We start from the raw sequence: 19,631 nt of genomic DNA, 5'->3' as shown, positions 1-19,631 counted from the left end.
AATGATATGCAATGTAGTTGAATGAGAATCAACAATTGAATTCATGTAGTTAGACGTCATGAACAAAACTTTTTTAGCTTTTGAGAGCAAAGGGTCGAAAAGTTTGAAATGAGGGCCTCAGGTCCTATTTATAGAAAAAGGAACTGGGGCCCATCTCACCTACCTACCGCGAACCGCACAAAATGGCACCGCCGTCCGCGGTACTCAGAAACAAGAGGCACTGGGGAGATGTCCACTGCGGACCGCAAGAAATGCAATGTGGCCGCAGTGGTCTACTGCGGACCGCACAAAATGCATTGCGGCCGCGGTGGAAAACTTCAGAGACTCCTCATATTTTACCAATCAACTCTACGATCCACATTGAATTTTTGCCCATGCAATAAGGCCCTTGGGTCCGCACAAAATGCAATGCGGCCGCAGTGCAAAGTTCAAAGAGTGTGCATTTTTCCCAACTTGGTCCTGCACAACATCAAAACAATCCTACAATATCTCACAACCAGTTAGTCCAAAAATAAATCCTACACTAAGAAGAGAATCAAAGAAAAACAAAAAGAAAGACGTATGGGTTGCCTCCCAAGAAGCACCTGATTTAACGTCGCGACACGATACAGGTTACCAGCAATTCACTTTAGATGGAGCAGTGCCATCACGTGGCTGTCATTAATCTTGCCTAGGTAGTGCCTGACCCTGTGCCCATTAACGCTGAACACCTCCCCATTTTTTTCTTCAAGTCAAGTGCACCAAACGGAGTCACAAATTACCTACTTTGAACTCCTTGCCACGAGCATATTTATCATGAAGGTACTTCATCTTGTCCTAGTACAAGGACGAATTGGAGTAGGCATGGAATTGGAATTCATCAAGTTCATTAAGCTGCTCCACACGAAGATTTGTTGCCACATCCCATTCAAGATTCAGCTTCCTCAAAGCCCACATGGCCTTGTGCTCTAACTCAACCGGTAGATGACAAGCTTTCCCAAACATAACCTATAGAGGCATACCAATCGGAGTCTTGTAAGCAGTCTTATAAGCCCATAGAGCATCATCCAACTTCTTTGACCAATCGGTCATATTTGCGTTGACCGTCTTTGACAATATACTCTTGATTTCCCTGTTTGAGACTTCAACTTGGCCATTCGCCTGAGGATGATAAGGAGTAGAAACTTTGTGGTTGACACCATACTTTGCAAGCAAAGTGTCAAAAGCTCTATTAAAAAAATGAGACCCACCATCACTTATGATTGCACGAGTAGTGTCAAACCTTGTAAAAATGCTCTTCTTGAGAAATGCAACAACACTCTGGGCGTCATTGTTGGGTAGAGCCACGGCTTCAACCCACTTTGAAACATTGTTAAACGCCACAAGAATGTATGTGTTCCCACACGAGCTAATAAAAGGGCTCATAAAATCAAAGCCCCATACATCAAAAATATCAACTTCAAGAATGGTATTGAGAGGCATCTTATCTTTCTTTGAAATTCCACCCTCTCTTTGACATTCGTCGCATCTCTTCCGAAATTCACTTGCATTTTTGTAAAATGTTGGCCAATAAAACCCGCAACTAAGAACTTTTGAAACCTTCCTCGCCCCGCCATGATGGCAACCATAGGGAGAGGAATGACAAGCCTCTAAGATACTCAATTGCTCCTCCTCCAGGACACACCTTCGGATCATACCATCTGTACAAATTTTGAACAAGTGCGGCTCATCCCAATAGAAATCCAAACTATCCCATTTGATCTTCTTCCTTTGGTTAGAAGAGAGCTCACACGGGATTACACCAGTCACAAGAAAACTAGCGACATCTGCAAACCATAGCATACCATTCATCGACACCGAAAGGACTTGCTCATCAGGAAATGAATCATTGATCTCTAGGCCATCACTAGGCATCCCCTCCTCCTCCAATCGGGACAAGTGGTCCGCCACTAGGTTTTCACTACCCTTCCGGTCCACAATCTCCAAATCAAACTCTTGAAGTAATAAGACCCATCGCATCAGTCGAGCTTTGGAATCCTTCTTCGTAATCAAGTGCCAGAGTGCGGCATGAGCGATATGAACTATGCCCTCTTCAACCATGAAGTGGCATTTCTCCCAATTAAGCACAAGATTGTTTTCTTCGTAACGGGCCAACACTCTATCAAGATTTTTCAAACATTCATCAAAAGAATCACCCACAATACTACAGTCATCCATGAATACCTCAAAAATATCTTCCACCATATTGGTAAAAATGGACATCATACACCGCTGGAATGTAGCCGGTGCATTACACAACCCAAAATGCATCCTAGAAACGGGAAAGGTGACATATGGACAAGTGAATGTGGTCTTCTCCTGATCTTCCGGAGCAATCAAGATTTGATTGTATCCAGAATACCCATCCAAGAACAGTAGAAGGCACGCATAACAATTCGATCTAACATCTGATCAATAAAAGGCAATGGAAAGTGATCCTTGCGGGTCACTTTATTCAACTTGGGTTAATCCATGAACACCCTTCATCCGGTGACGGTCCTGGTAGGAATCAACTCATTTTGCGAATTTGCAACCACGATCATGCCACCCTTATTTAGTACACATTAAAGGTGTTAATCGGGCCGGGCTGACCCGCTAACAACCTAGTTCAACCCGGGCCAGCCCGGTCCAGCCCGTTACTATGCATATGTGTGCGGGTTGGGACGGGTTGGACGGGGGGCGGGCTAGTAACGTTAAGTTTTTGCCAAACGGGTACCCGAACCCGCCACAACCCGTTAGGGGCTTAACGGGTTCTTAACGGGCCTCAGCCCGCGACAGACCACAAACCCGCCTAAATTATTTTTTTAAAATTAAATCTGACCGTTGCCAACGGTCAAATTTCAAAAATGACCATTGGCCAACGGCCAAATCTGTCAAAAACAGCCAAAATTTGGTATTTTATTTATATTTTAGCCCCCCCCTTTATAATTTGTAAATTGCAATTGAATCCTTTTAAAAAACTATAAATACCCCCCTTTCTTTTTCATTATTCCTCACAATTATCTCTCAATTCTCTCTTGATAATATTCTAAATTGTTCATTATTTCAAGCTTTCAAGTTTCAACTTACAAGTTTCATACTTTCATTACAAAAGTATTATTATCATAAATTTCTAATTTAATTATTCAAGTGAAGTGTGACATCAATTATCAAGTTATCAAATATCAATTGAAGATTTGAAGTTTGAGTTTCTACTTTCTCGTTTCTATATCAAATTTAGTGCGGCATTCGGAATCCCGGTACACTCGTTCCATCCCTTTCTCTTTATTATTTAGAATTATTATTTGAATTTTTTATTTTAAATTAGATAATGGATTTACTTAGAGCGGCCAAAAAAGTTAACACTAGTAAAGGTGGTAGTAAGAAAATTTCCAAAAGAGTAAGAGGTGGTTCTTCTAGTAGTGCAACACATGTTTCTGAAAGTTTACCCAAAAACGTAAATGTCGATTATGAGCTACTTCAAGAAAATTTTGGTATTGATGATGATTTAGATGATATTTTAGATGATATTCAATCACCCGATAATCTTGAAACACCACCACCTACACCCGGTAATGCTAGTCAAAATATTAGCGGTGGAAGTGTAAGTAAGCCTTCTTTGCCTATTAAGAAGAATAGAAGATTAAGAAGTAAGTGTTGGAATTTTTTTGATAGACTAGAAAATGAGAAAAATTATGTAAAATATAAAATATGTAATGAAGTTTATAAACACGAGCCCGGTAAGAATGGGGGAACGGGTCAACTTCGTAGGCACATGGAAGAAATTTATCCTATTGATTGGGGAGTAGGCGATGAAGCTGGGCAACAAAAACTTAACCCAGCCACTGGGGGGTTAATGGGTAAATACGATATTAAAAAAGATCGAGAAGAATTAGCTAAAATAATTGTTTTAGGTTGTTTACCTTTTAGTTTTGCTTCTTCACCATATCTTGTTACTTATATTCAAAGAATTTATAACCCTATGTTTAAAGGTATTCCTCGAAGTACTTGTAGATCTAATATCTTTAGGCTTTATGGACAATATCAGACATATATACGTTATTTGTTCGCTAGTCTTTCTTGTAAAGTTTCTCTTACTTTTGATATTGGTCGTGTTGTAAATGGAAATGATTATTTAACTGTTACATGCCATTGGATAGATGATAATTTTTGTATGCAAAAACGTATTATTGCTTTAAATATGATGAAGATCAAAGTCATACCGGTGCATTTATAAGTGCTACTATCCATGAAGTTGCTTTATTTTATAATCTTTCTGAAAATTTTTTGTGTATGTCAATTGATAATGCTTCTAACAACACTTCTGCTATTACATTACTAAAATTGCATCTACACCCACCACTTCCTGAAATATTTCATATTAGATGTGCATGTCATATTTATAACTTGATTGTGAAGAGTGGCCTTGACTTATTTCACAATGACATCACTTTAGTTAGAAGAGCTGTTGGTGTAATTCAAGGAAATAATAGAAGTGCTAGATTAAATGCATTTAAGGAAAAATGTGTACACTATGGACTAAAACCAAGACTCATGCCTGGAGAAATAGTTACTAGGTGGAATTATACTTATTTGTTCCTAAGATTTTGTTATAAATATAGAATGCCTATAACTGAAGTTGCTAATTCTCATTGTACCGATCCTAACCGTCTGTTAACATCTAAAAATTGGGATGTCATTCATGATGTTGTACAATTTTTACAAAAATTTTATGTGGCTACACTTGAGTTTTCTGGAGCTTATTATCCTACTATTGTAAATGGTTTAGTTCACATTGCTGAAATTTCTCTTTTACTACATAAGTTGAAGGCGAAAGAGGGATATATTAATGTTGTTGAAACCATGCTAGATAAATTTAAAAAATATTTCTTCCCAATTCCCCCTATTTACCTAATTGGTGCTATTTTAAACCCTACTATCAAAATGATAAAGTGTCGCCAATTAATCAGTGCTTTATATACTTATATGGATATTGGACCAACTGAAACTCCTGATACTGAGACTTGTATTTTCTGATCTGCACAAACATTTACAAATTTTGTATAATTATTATGCTAACATTGTTGATGCTTCTTCGGTTGTAGATGCAAATATTCCTTCAAGTAATACTTCAACATCTGGAACAAATTTGGAAGATGATGATAATGTTCAAGATTATTTGATATGGTCTACACTAGGAGAGCATCAACAAACCAGTAGCCGGAATATTGATGAACTCCAATTCTACTTGCAAAAGTCACCGGAGCCCCTCACAAAGGATTTTTTACCTCTGAGTTGGTGGAGGAGCAATGCAAATCAGTTTCCTGTTCTTTCGGCCATGGCTCGAGACGTTCTAAATGTGCCTATTTCAACAGTCGCATCAGAGAGCGCATTTAGCCAAGCAAGACAGCAGCTAGGAGATACCCGTCATTCATTAGGCAACAACGCTTTGGAAGTTCTAGTGTGCTTCAGAGATTGGATTAAATCAGAACGGCGAAATCAAGGGAGCGACGAGGTAGATGAAGAGGAAGACCAAGAAATTGGAGATATAATGGTTTATGGTACCGATTATAATACCGGAAACCAAGCAACTCACATTGACATGGAAGAGCTTACAAAGATGATGCAAAATATTTGATTTACTATTACTTTTTTTTTAACAATTGTTGTAAACTTTTAATTTGCAAGTTCAAATATTTAAAAAATCAAAAAAAAACTTGCAAATTAATTAGAAGTACTATATATTATTCAATAAAAATATCAAAGTTACTTAAATATTGTGAATTTTTTATATTGCATAATGTCTTATACTCTTATTCAATATTTTTTATATAACCTTATGCATTTATGTTAATATGTTTTATGTTTTAGACTTTTAGTTTGCAAATTTTAGACTTTTAGTTAGTTCTTTTAATTCTAACCCTTAAAAGTTCAATTCTAATCTTTAATTTTAACCCTTAAAAGTTTGAAAACACTTAAGTACTTAACTATCAATAATATTGAAAAAGAAAAATATAAGATAGTTAAAAATAAAAATAAAAATGAAAGCCCGACCCGCCCGAACCTGCTAGGCCCGAACCCGTACGGGCCCTATAGGACCCGAAAAATCCCAGCCCGCCACCAACCCGTTAACTCCAGCCCGCTAACAACCCACCCGTAACCCTAACGGGCTGACCATTTTTGTGTCCAGCCCGTCCCAGCCCGCCCGATAAACACCTTTAGTACACATTGCACCGGCGAAGTCCAAGAGCTATCAGAGATGGGGTACACAACCCCGCAATACAACAACTTGATCACCTCCTTTTTTACAACTTCTTGAATTGCCTCGTTCAACCTCCTTTGATGTTCCAAGGAGGGATTTTCATCATCTTCCAAAATAATCTTATGCATACAAAAGGCGGGGCTTATCCCCCGAATATCAGCTAAGGTCCATCCAATTACCTTCTTCCACTTTTGGAGCACCGCCAATGTGGCATCAACCTGTATGTTAATAAGACAAGAGGAAAGAATAACTGGCAAATTTGAACTAGGGCCTAAGAATTCATACCTGAGGTGTGGAGGAAACGGCTTCAACTCCAACACTAGAGGTTCCTCGATTGAAGGTTTTGTTGGTGGAGTCTTCCTATTATCAAGAGCCAAAGAGAGTTTCCTGGGCTCATAAGAGTAAGAGCCCATTCCATGTAAAGCATTTACACACTACACTTGGCTTTCATCCTCATTTACATCAAGATTCAACAATACTGCCTCTAGAGAGTCCTCCACATTGATCATTGCACTGGTATCATCAACTATCACTGCCGTGACAAGGTCCACAAAGGAGCACATGAAAGACCACATTCTCATCACCCACCCGGAAGGTGAGTTCCCCTGCTTCAACATCAACTGAGGCCTTCCCAGTAGCAAGGAAAGGTCTTCCCAATATGATTGGAACTTCATAATCTACCTCGCAATCCAAGATCACAAAATCAGCTGGCAAGATAAATTTGTCCACCCGGACAAGAACATCATCAATAACACCCAATGGTCTCTTCATAGTTCTATCCGCCATTTGCAATCTCATGGAAGTCGGCCTCGGTTGCCCAATACCCAAAGTCTTGAAAACTGAGTAGGGCATCAAGTTAATACTTGCCCCCAAATCACATAGAGCTTTTGCAAAGTCCTTACTCCTAATGGTGCAAGGAATGGTGAAAGCACCAGGATCTTCTAGCTTCGGGGCCATTGAGTGCACTATTGCACTAACTTGGTGGGTCATCTTGATAGTTTCACAATCCATGGATCTTTTCTTTGTCACCATGTCCTTTATGAATTTAGTATAGCCCGACATTTGTTCTATAGCCTCCACCAAAGGCACATTAATGGATAAGCTCTTCATCATGTCAACAAACTTTTTAAACCGATTCTCATTTTCTAGTTTGCGAGTTTGAGGATAAGGTAGAGGTGGCCTTGGCAAAGGAGCATTGGCTGTAGGCACAACCATTTCCGACATGTCTATTATGTGTTCCCTAGAAGGGTTCACATCATTCTGAGTTTCCACCTCGGCATCTTGAATATCAATCCTCACTTCCTCATTCACGTTCTCATCAATCACATTTTCAACCACCAAAGGAATCTCATCTTGTAGCAACTCAACTTCATCACTCAAAATTTGTTTTTGCTTGAAGGCATTCACATCACCTCCCTAGCCACTTCTTGTAGTTACTTCCATAACATGATTGTTCACACCCTTCGGGTTAGCTACCGTATCACTTGGTAGAGCCCCCTTAGGGTGAGTATTCAAGGACTGTAAGATTTGGCCTAATTGAACCTCCAAGATTCTGATTGATGTATTGTGGGAAGCCAACTGAGCATCAGAGTCCGCATTCTTTTTCATCATCTGTTCAAACATCATTTCAATTCTCCCCATTTCATTGTTGGAAGAACTAGGACCTTGGGATGGAAATGGGGGTGCATTGTTCGGTTGTTGATATATTGGGGGCCTTTGAAAGACTTGCCCCCGATTTCCTTGATTGTCATTATTCCAACCACCCTGATTGTTGTTACTACCCCAGTTGTTGTTTTTGCCATTCCAATTACCCTGATTGTTCTGATTGCCCCAGTTGGAATATTGTTGTTGTTCCCCCAATTACTCTTCCTTTGTTGTTGTTGATTGCCCTAATTGACTTGGGGTCTCCATTAATGTTGGTTGGAAGAATTGCCCCTTTCGCCTTGATAGTTGTTCACGTATTTCACCTCTTCATTCTTCCTGTCATAACCATCATCTTGGAATCCACCATAATCATTGTCGAATTGATCCAAACTCCCTTGGTTCTGTTGACCTCTTTCTCTTCTTTTGTTCACTAGCATGTTTACACCCTCCATAGCATTTACTTTGCGCGGATTTTGAACCTGTTGTAACTATGCCTTCGCTAGCTGGTTCACAGTTGTTGTCAGCTCTGCTATAGCCTGCCCATGATCATGTAGCTCTTTTTGCAACTGAGTGACCGTGGGGTCACCCTGTGGCACATTGGCTCTACTTTACCAAGCGGAGGACGTGTCAGCCATCTCATCAAGAATGTCGCAAGCCTCATCATAAGACAACTTCATGAAATTATCCCCAGCAAGTTGGTTCACTATTCACTGATTTGTTGTGTTAATGCCCTGATAGAAAGTCTGTTGTATCATTGCCACAATCATGTCATTGTTGGGGCATTCCTTTACCATGGTTTTGTATCTCTCCGAAATCTCATGTAATGGATCGGTGGGCTCCTGCTTGAAAGCTAAGATCTCATTCCTCAATGCTGCCATATGCCCCGGTGAGAAAAATTTTTCAATGAATTTATCCGCCAACTCATCCCAAGTAGTGATGGAATGGTTAGGAAGTTGTTCAAGCCAATTCAATGCCTTCCCTCTAAGTGAGTAGGGGAATAGTCTCAACCGAAGTGCATCCTCCGACACATTAGTTTGCTTGCTCCTCCAACAGGTACCCACAAAACCCTTGAGATGTTTGTAAGAATTCTGGTTGGCAGCGCCCATGAAATACCCTCGCTGCTGTAGCAATGTCAGCATCACATTTATAATTTGAAAATTGCCCGCCCAGATCCGGGGTGGGACAATTGCACTAGCATATCTTTCGTTGGGAAGCACTCGAGGAGCCAGTCCTGGAGGTGGAGGGGGAGGGTCTGGAATATAATCATTGGCCTGGCGGCCTTTCCTTTGTCCTTGAGGCACAATAGGAACCTCATCATCAATATTGTCATCTACCTCCTCCCCCGGCGGAAGATCTCAAAGAGGTGCATTGTTTGCTGCCATTTTGTACCTAAAGTTGTGACACACAAATTAGTAATGCAGAAGGAAAGATGAACAATATACAAAACTATTTAGATAGATAGCCAAAACCGTTAGCTCCCCGGCAACGGTGCGAAAAAGTGATCGGAGACAACCCTGCACCACTACAAAGTAGCGAGAGTGGTCGAAGTAGCTTTTACCCGAGATGGTCGAGATCGAATCCACAGGGAGCTAGAAATGGGAGTTGGATTCCTATCTAAACTAGAGATGTGGGTTGCTCTTAATTACTCTTCCAATCATCTTCGGTGGTGTTATCACGTCTAATATGATGCTAATAAGATGCTAAATTTATCTAAGAATAAGATATTTGAATGGTTGTCTAAATGGTTAAAGAGGCACTAAGGAAGTGAGTTCCTCCTAGGTGAATACTTGACGGGTTCTCGAATCTAAAGCAAGGTTGTCATGTTGGGGATTACGATATAACCAATGCACGAAACTTCTCACTCTATATCTCTCGGTAGTTTGAGTGATTTTACCCTAATTGACTTTCTCAAGACCAATTGGATATGATAATTTGTGCAAGCAATTTAGGTTCAAATTGGGTATTACTATCTCTAGGTTTAGCCCTTTAATTGGGGCTATCAATCTCTTGAATACGCTTCAATTCCTTGTTGGACTAATTTTCCTAGACTCAAGCTCTCTTTCTCAAGAAGAGCCCAAGTAAAAAAGGCACAAATTAGTGTTTGCAACCACTAATTCAACATGGAAAACACAAATTAGTTCAAATATCAATCACCCACAGACATTCAAACCTTAAAACTCAAGACCCATCAAATACCCACGCTAGAGTTGAGCCACAACCCTACCTAATGGGTCTAGCTACTCATAATAATAGAAGAAATCTAATAAATAGATGAAGAAAAACCCATAAGATTTAATTACAAGCTAATAATTGAAGATTCAATGATAAAACCACTATAAAATTACTCAAAAAGGTTAAGAACAACCATTCACGTGCTCACCCCAAAGTCAGATTACAAAAGATGACCTAAAAATGGGAAAAAAGTATTTATACTAGGCCAAATTTACTGGACAAAAATACCCCTGCGGGGGAAGTGCGTTCCGCACAAAATCGAGTGCGGCCGCGGCGAGGCTTCTTGGCTTTAGATATCTGCTCTATGAACTTGACCACTGCAGGTTGTATAAAATTCACTGCGGCCGCGGTGGCTTCTTTTGTTGTCCGCACAAAAAAGGACCGCGGACCGCATTGGCATTAATCTCCAAAACTCCAACTCTCTGAAATCCTTCTTTGCAAACAGCACAATCTCGATTACGGTCGCGGTGAGGCCATTGTGGTCCGCACAAAATTCTTTGCGGCCGCATTGCTTGAGTTTCCAAAATATGCACCTCTCTGAATCTCCTCACACGGACTGCACCAAATAGAGTGCGGCTGCAGTAGATCTGTTGTACTATGCCTGGACTTGTTCTTGGTACTTGTGCATGTTTTACTCCTTTTTGAGCTGGTTTTGACTAATTGTCACCTTTTTGACCAAACCCTGCAAACAAGTACAACATGTAAGCCTTTGGGACTATTTTGTAGAAATTTTTAATCAAAGCTCAAGTAAGAATGAGTGTAAAATGAACCATAATCCCTAGTTATCAATAACCCGATGACTTTCCGGGCATAATTCGAGGACCTTTCCGGCATAACCCGATGACCTTCTCCGGTATAACCCAAGGACCTTTGTGGCATAACCCGGTCATTTTTCCAGCATAACCTGGTAATCTTCACAACTTAGGACCTCCGATCCCCATTTGATTTCATTTTAGATGGAGGGTCTCCACTCCATAATCTCTTTTTCCTAGGGATACACAATACCGATTTTAATTTCTTTCAATAAAGAAATAGTTTAGATTTTTGTTGCAATAACTCACGAAATTTTCCTAGCGAAAACTTGGGCAGAAAAATTTCGTTCATTTGTCTGTTTTGGTGCATGAGCAGGTTTTTACTTTGAGGCACAAGTTTCGAGGCGACCAAAAGAAGAAGTCTCGATTCAAGTAAAAGGAAAGAAAAACAAGAAAAAAGAAGTGAGCTCTGAAGTGTAGAAGCGGAGAAAAGATGCGGACTGCTCAAGACATGATTGAAGTCACAAGCTTTGGATGTCCCGCCTTTATCCAAAGAGCTGAAGAAAAATGAACCAGTGTTCACAGCCAACAAGCATCAAGATTCAGATCAGAGTCTGCAGGAAGAACCAACCAAGAATCAAGATCAAGCTTCAGAAGATTTATAGATAGGAATCTTGTAACACATAGCTGGTAGGTTTAGTTAGTCTTTTTCATTTTGATTTTGATGTAATAACAGGACCGCGGACTGGTGTCTCGACGGAACTTCACTCGACTCTCAAACTCATCACTCCATCATCCTTCTAGAACTACACCGACCTAATTTCTTTATAGCCAAGGATATGTAGGCAACCTCTAAAGCAAGGTTTGGTCAAACATTTTCAAAATGCTTCCAAATGGAGTTTTAAACGGGCAAAAATTGCTCGTAATTGCTGGCTTTATCTTTGCCCGAAAACTCTTCATGTTTCCTAGCAAAGAGGGGCAACTGTGAGTACCTAATTTTTGCCCTACATGAAAATAACTCCTAAAAAATAAACCAAAAATAATTTTTAAGGGATTTTAGAAGTTTTTATTTATTTAGTTGCATTTCATGTATTTTTAATATTTTAAAATCATAAAAAAATATAAAAAAAATTCTCGTTTTAATTTCATGCCATCTTAGGTTAAATTTGCATGTAGGAATTAATTTTATTAAGAAAAATCCCAAAAATGGTCATTTTTACATATTTAGTTTTTAGTCTTTAGAAAGTAGTGTTTTTATTTAGTTTTAAGTTAATTAATTATTTTAATAGATAAACATTTTTAATTTTTACAAATTAGATTGATTTAGGATTTTATTAGATTTTAAAATCAAAGAAAAAGAAAATGGGATTTTTTTTTTATTTAGTCTTGGTGTATTGCCAAAAATTAATTTGCCCAAATTCATGACCCAAATCCCTTCAAGCCCATTACCCCATCCTTAACTCTAGATCCCTTACCATAAATACACACATTAGGATACCTAAAAAGAAAACCCTCAGATCCCTAGACTAAGCCATCCGTCGTTACACCCAAAAGACCCCCCTTCCCCGATCTGTCTTCTTCTTTAAAGAAAGGAGTCATTTCCATGGCTTTTGCCTAACAAAAAACAGACTCTTAAGATCAGTCGTGACCCTAGGTTTCATCTTATTTATGGAAACAAAAACAAGAAAACCCTAGGACTTTTCAACAAAACAGCCGTAGAACCCAAGAGACCTAATCAGATGCTAACCTAGCACAAAAGAATGCCCAAGTTTAGAAATCAGGAGCTAAAATCTAAAGCTACAGCCATCTGGATCTAAGACCAAATGAGATCCGCCATTGTTCTTGTTCAAACGACCCACACCTTGTCGGAAATCCATCCCTTCAACAACTAGCAACCTTTTTCTTCCAAAGCAGTGACCAGCGACAACCAACAAGCAGCTGCTATTGCTGCTTTAACTCACTCATGACTTCCACAACAACCAAAATGTAGCCTTCTCTTTAGTTTTTTCTATCGCTCCTCCGTCGTCGCGAGGTTCCAGTGCCGTCGAGGTCGCGTTCAAGTTCCATCGTGGATCCTAGTCGGATTTGTTGTAGGTCCTTCGAAGGATTATTTAATCTAAAGATTTGTTATTAAAAGTCATCATATTCCTTACTTATTCTTTATTGTTACATGTTTGTTTTGTTTTGATATTTAAGTATTTCAAGCTAGATTCATTTATGTATTCTTTATTACACCAAATTTGTTTATTGATATTTTGATAATCTCAAAAGTGGAAATTTTGGTCCTACATACACATGCTGAGTCCGAGAGTACAGTCCTTTTAAGTTTGATTTAAATTTCAACATATTAATAGCGTAAACTCTTTTAATACATACTATCAGTAACATAGAATGTTGCATACAAAGCGATGTGAAATACAACTATGCAAGCTGCTAACAAATACAGTGTTGCAAATCTCTTCATTTTTCGTTGCGATTTCTTTTTGTGCAATTATAAACTGTGACTTCGTTCAATCAATTAGGTGCATAAGTGATAAATGAAGTTCTACGTCGTTTCTCATCAAATGTTTCTACAAAGAAGATCACTTCAGACCTTTTGTTCTTTTGGTTCACTTTTCTTTGTGTGGTAGGCATGACTAGATAAATTTTAAGATGTCGAGATGAGATGTTTTTAATTTTGTGGCTTACTTTAGGGGTGACTAAATCTATCATTGTGATTGTATACACGTTCTCCTGACATAATTACGATTCTATTAAAAATAAATTGAGGTATTCGTTCGCGCAACTCCAACTACACTTTCTTAATATTAATAAAGCGTGATTAATTGTGGACACGTATGCATGACATGATTTTTGACATGCCAAACGAAATGAGTACATGTACGCGAGACACAATTCTTTATTTACGAATAATCAAGCAATTAAAAGAGGTAAAAAGGTAAATTTACATAGGTTCTAAAATAAGTAATTAGACAACATAAGCCAAGCTACCATGCTAGAACCACCCAACCCGGGAATGCCTAACACCTATTCCCAGTTTAAGAGAATTCCTTATCTAGAATTTCTTGTTCGCAGACTTTTAAATAAAGTCGAAAATTTCCTCGATTTGGGATTTAAAAATAAACCGGTGACTTGGGACACCAAATAAACTATTCCAAGTAATAAATAAAATAATCCCATATCGAATAATGTCACTTTGATTGTAAAAACTCCCTTATATACTCCCATCTAGAGTGGTAAAAAGGGAGGTGTGACACCCGCTCCCATTTCATATAGTACTATTGGAGGCGTGCAACCCACTCCCAATTCATATAGTACCGTTGCAGGCGTGCAACCCACTCCCATTTCATATAGTACCGTTGCAGGCGTGCAACCCGCTCCCATTTCATTTATCAACACCAATCATAAAAGAATCTTGGCAAAGGAACAACAATATAACAGCAATATCCCAGCAAGGGAAAAATAATATAAGAACAACATCTCGGCAGGGGAACAATAATATCACAACAACATCCCGGCAAGGGAACAATAATGATAACCCTCATATGAAGCACGAATAAACCACAACAGAGTCACAACAATTACAATACAAGGCTCACGGGTATGTTTGACACCGACGTATAAATACTCGTCACCATGACTATACGTCGTACTCCACAATTAACACATAGCAAATAAGACAAGACTCCTAATCCCTCAAGCTAAGGTTAGACCAAACACTTACCTCAAACTTTCACGGCCAACTCAAGCCTCAAACAACGCTTTTCCTTTAGAATTCGCCTCCAATTTACTTGTATCTAGTCCAAATTAATTTAACAACATCAATAAATACTAAATAATTCATACCCAATGCTTAATTATCGGTTTTCTATCATTTTCCCCAAAAAACCAAAAATCGATCCCGGGACCGCCTCGTCGAAACTCGAGGTTCAGACCAAAAACCGATCACCCATTCACCCACAAACCCAAATATGCACTTAGTTTCGAAATCTAACCCCAAAATAAGGTCTAAATCCCAATTAATCAAAAAGCTCTACCTCTACCCAAATTCCTAATTTCTACCAGTAAAACCCTATATTTCAGGATGAAAATTGATAAAATGCCATGGGAAATCGAAATAAAAAGGTTTAGAATCAAATTCCAATGCTTTGGGGAAGAACTTAATCTTTGAAAATTGGCTCAATGCTCCCAAATTTTGAAAATATGAAGTAAATGGGTTCTGCCCGTTTTTGCTTCTGTTTTAAATATGACCGGGCAGGCCTTCATCGCGTTCGCGATAAGCCTGTCGCATTCGCGATGGGTCAGGCCCAGATGACCATTGCGTTCGCATTCGACAGCTCGCATTCGCGGAGTTTCAGCTCCTAGAGCCTTCGCGTTTGCAGTCAGATGGCCACGTTCATGCAGAACAAATATGAAATCTCTCCCCCAAGTATCCAACCTTAAGCTTTCGTGAGTGCCTGAACGCATTCGTGAACGGTACTCCCCCCACAGCTTCGCGTTCGCGTCCCAAACTTCGCGTTCGTGAAGAACAAACTGGCACTTGAGGAAGTTGCCTTACGCATTCGTGAGTGGAACCACGTGAACGCAAAGAACAGATACTCTGTGCACTTGAGACAGCAAAACCTGCAACTTTTCTAAGTTTAAAAACATCCTGAAACCCATCCGAAACTCACCCGATCTCTCGCGGCTCCAAACCAAACATGCATACTAACCCAAAAACATCATATGAACTTATTCGTGCGATCAAATCGCAAAATTAACACCTTTAACAACGAATTTAGCATCAAAATCAAAGAAAAAATTCAAGAACTCTTAAGTTTCAAATTTCACAACCGAGGGTCCAATTCACGTCATTTCAAGTCCGTTTCTTACAAAATTTTATAGGCTCAATCTAAACACCATTTAAGACCTATATCGGGCTCCGGAACCAAGATACGATTCCGATACCATCAATTTCAAAAACATTCAAATTTCCAAAAACTTATATATATATATATATATATATATATATTCCAGAAAACAATTTTTTTAAAAAATTTATTTCTCGGGCTTGGGACCTCCGAATTCGATTCTGGCCATACGCCCAAGTCCCATATTTTCCTACAGGCCCTCCGGGACCGTCAAATCGGGGATCTAGGTTTATTTAGCCAAAATGTTGACCGAAGTCAACCTAAATTCATTTTAAAAGCAAAATTCATCATTTTCACAGATTTTCACATAATGCCTTTCCGGATACATGCCCGAACTGCGAACACAAATCGAGGTGATACAAAAAGGAGGTTTGAAGGCCTCAAAAGGTTGTCACATCCTCCACCTCTAAAACAATTGGTCATCCTCGAACGGACATAAGAAGGAAGTACTAGAGTCGGAGAAAAGATAGGGAGAACGGCTCCGCATATCAGAATCGGACTCCCAGGTCGATGCCTCAGCAGGCTGACCTCTCCACTTAACACGAACAGAAGGAAAACTATTCAATCTCAACTTACGAACCTGCCGGCCTAGAATAGCTAACGACTCTTCCTCATATGACATGTCCTTGTCCAACTAGATAGTGTTGAAGTCTAACACGTGGGATGGATCGCCATGATACTTCCAAAGCATGGACACATTAAACACTGGATGCACGACTGATAAACTTGGCGGCAACACAAGTCTGTAAGTCACCTCTCCCACTTGATCAAAAATCTCAAACGGGGCAATGAACCTAGGGCTAAGCTTTCCCTTCTTTCAAAATCTCATCACACCCTTCATAGGAGAAACCCGATGCAACACTCGCTCGCCAACCATAAATGCCACATCACGAACCTTACGATTGGCGTAACTCTTTTTCCTGGACTGAGCAGTACAAAGCCTATCCTGAATGATCCTAACCTTGTCCAAGGAATCTTGCACTAGATCCATACCCAACAACCGAGCCTCTCCCAGCTCAAACCATCCAACCGGCGACTAGCACCACCTACCATATAAAGCCTCAAAAGGAGCCATCTGAATGCTCGACTGGTAACTGTTGTTGTAGGCAAACTCCACTAAAGGCAAAAACTGATGCCACGAGCCTCCAAAGTCAATGACACAGGCTCGGAGCAGATCCTCCAAAATCTAAATAGTACTCTTAGACTACCCGTCTGTCTGAGGATGAAATGATGTGCTCAACTCGACCCATGTGCCCAACTCATGCTGAACTGCTCTCTAGTAGTGCGAGGTAAACTGCGTACCTCGATCAGAAATGATAGACACAGGTACACCATGAAGATGAACAATCTCTTGGATATAGATCTCAGCAAGCCTCTAGAAAGATTAGGAGACTGCCACAAGAATGAAATGCGCTGACTTGGTCAGCCTATCAATAATAACCCACACTGCATCGAATTTCCTCTGAGTCCATGGGAGTGTAACAACTAAGTCCATAGTGATATGCTCCCACTTCCACTCGGGAAGCTCAATCCTCTGAAATAAACCACCAGGTCTTTGTTGCTCGTACTTTACATGCTGACAATTCAAACACCGAGCCACATACGTAACATTATCCTTCTTCATCCTTCTCCACCAATAATGCTGCCGCAAAACCTGATACATCTTAGAGGTGCCCGGATGAATAGATTACCGGGAACTATGGGCCTCCTCTAAAGTCAACTCTCGGAGTCCATCCACATTAGGCACAAAAACTCAACCCTGTAGCCTCCAAATCTTAAACGCGTGAACAATGGCCGCTAACTCCATATCATGGATCGGATAATTCTTCTCATGAATCTTCAACAAACGTGAAGCATAAGCAATGACTTGCCATCCTGCATTAACACCGCACCAAGTCCAATATGAGATGCATCACAATAAACTGTATATGGCCCTGAACCTGTGACCAAAACCAACACCGGCGTCGTAGTCAAAGCTGTCTTGAGCTTCTGAATACTCTCCTCACACTCGTCCGACCACCTGAACTGGGCACCCTTCTAGATCAACCTGGTCATCGGGGCTGCAATATATGAAAACCCCTCCACAAACCAATGATAATAGCCCGCCAAACCCAAGAAACTCCGGATCTCTATTGCTAATGCGGGTCTAGGCCAGTCCTTGACTGCCTCTATCTTCTTTGGATCTACCTGAATACCCTCTGCTGAAACCACATGACCCAAGACAACAACTGAACCCAACCAAAACTCATACTTCAAAAACTTGGCATACAACTGACTATCTCTTAATGTCTGAAGAACAACTCTCAGATGTTGCTCATACTCCTTCTGACTACGGGAATAAATCAAAATGTCATCAATAAAGACTATCATCAATGAATCCAAGTAAGGCCTGGACACTTGGTTCATCAAATCCATAAAAGTTGCTGGGGCATTTGTCAACCCGAATGACATTGCCAAGAACTCATAATACCCGTACCGAGTGAGAAAAGCTGTCTTAGGGACATCAGATGCCCTAATTCTAATCTGATGGTAACCACATCTCAAGTAAATCTTCGAAAATACCTTGGCACCCTGAAGCTGATCAAACAAATCACCAATCCTCGATAATGGATACTTATTCTTGATTGTAACCTTGTTCAACTGCCGGTAATCTATACATATTCGCATCGATCCATACTTCTTCTTAACAAACTATGACGGCGCACCCCACGGCGAGACACTAGGTCTAATGAAGCCTTTCTCAAGCAAGTCTTACGACTGCTCCTTCAATTCTTTCAACTCAGGCGGGGCCATATGATACAGCAGAATAGAAATAGGCTGAGTGCCCATAGCCAAATCAATGTAGAAGTCAATATCTCTGTCGGGTGGCATACCGGCAGGTCTGAAGGAAATAGCTCAGTAAACTTACGAACAATAGGCGCATAATCCGTAGAAGGAACCTCAGCACTAGAATCACAAACATATGCCAAATAGGCCAAACACCCCTTCTCGACCATACGCTGAGCGTTCATATATGAGATAACACTATGGATAGAATGACGAGGAGTCCCTCTCAACTCTAAACAAGGCAAACCTGGCAAGGCTAAGGTCAGGGTCTTGGCATGATAGTCCAAGATCATGTGGTAAGGTGATAACCAGTCTATCCCCAATATGACATCAAAATCAACTATATCAGAAGTAATAAGTCTACTCGGGTCTCAATACCCCCAATCACAACTATACAAGAACGATGAACATGATCTACCACAATCGAATCACCCACCGGTGTAGACATATATACAGGAGCACTGAAAGAATCGCTAGGCATGATCAAATACCGTGCAAAATAAGATGACACATAGGAGTATGTAGACACTGGATAGAATAGTACTGAAGCATCCCTACTACAAACCAGAATAGTAACTGTGATAACTACATCGGAAGCCTCAGTCTGAGGTCTGGTTGGAAGAGCATAACATTAGGACTGGGCCCTACCACTCTTAACGACATCTCTAGGACGGCATGATGTTAGCTGGCCTCCACCTCTAGCGGTTGGGTGGGAGGTGGCACACTCGGTGCCTAAACCATGGCACGGTAACCCTGGTGCTGAGAACTGCTTGGTGCTCGAGGACAAAATCTAGCAATATGCCTCATGTCGCCACAAGTAAAACAAGCCTTCTACTGCTGGAACTGACAACCCTGAAAGCTCTGGAGCGGAGGTGCACTTATAGGAGGTGGTGATGCACTATAGCACTGCTGATCAGAATAATGAGTATGAGAACCATGACCACCTGGGGCACCGTGAGAAGTCTGATGTGCTAATTGAAAAGTCCTAGGAGGATGGCCCCCTACCAA

The 19,631-nt window shown here is 40.3% G+C and overlaps 1 protein-coding gene across 1 annotated transcript; it reads right to left on the bottom strand.

Moving 5' to 3' along the window:
• Window positions 1–480: 480 nt before the first annotated feature.
• LOC138875566 (uncharacterized) lies at window positions 481–1,893 on the bottom strand. Its single transcript, XM_070154403.1, has 3 exons — window positions 1,297–1,893; window positions 1,002–1,140; window positions 481–518 (listed from the first exon to the last, which is right to left on the bottom strand). Exons 1-3 carry the CDS (start codon window positions 1,891–1,893, stop codon window positions 481–483), a joined length of 774 nt encoding a protein of 257 aa, XP_070010504.1.
• Between the last annotated feature and the right edge of the window lie 17,738 nt (window positions 1,894–19,631).

Source organism: Nicotiana sylvestris, chromosome 8, assembly GCF_000393655.2.
Source record: "Nicotiana sylvestris chromosome 8, ASM39365v2, whole genome shotgun sequence".
NCBI classification, from domain to species: Eukaryota; Viridiplantae; Streptophyta; class Magnoliopsida; order Solanales; family Solanaceae; genus Nicotiana; species Nicotiana sylvestris.
The sequence above is the reverse complement of the archived record's forward strand: the minus strand, read 5'-3'. Positions and strand labels throughout refer to the sequence as shown.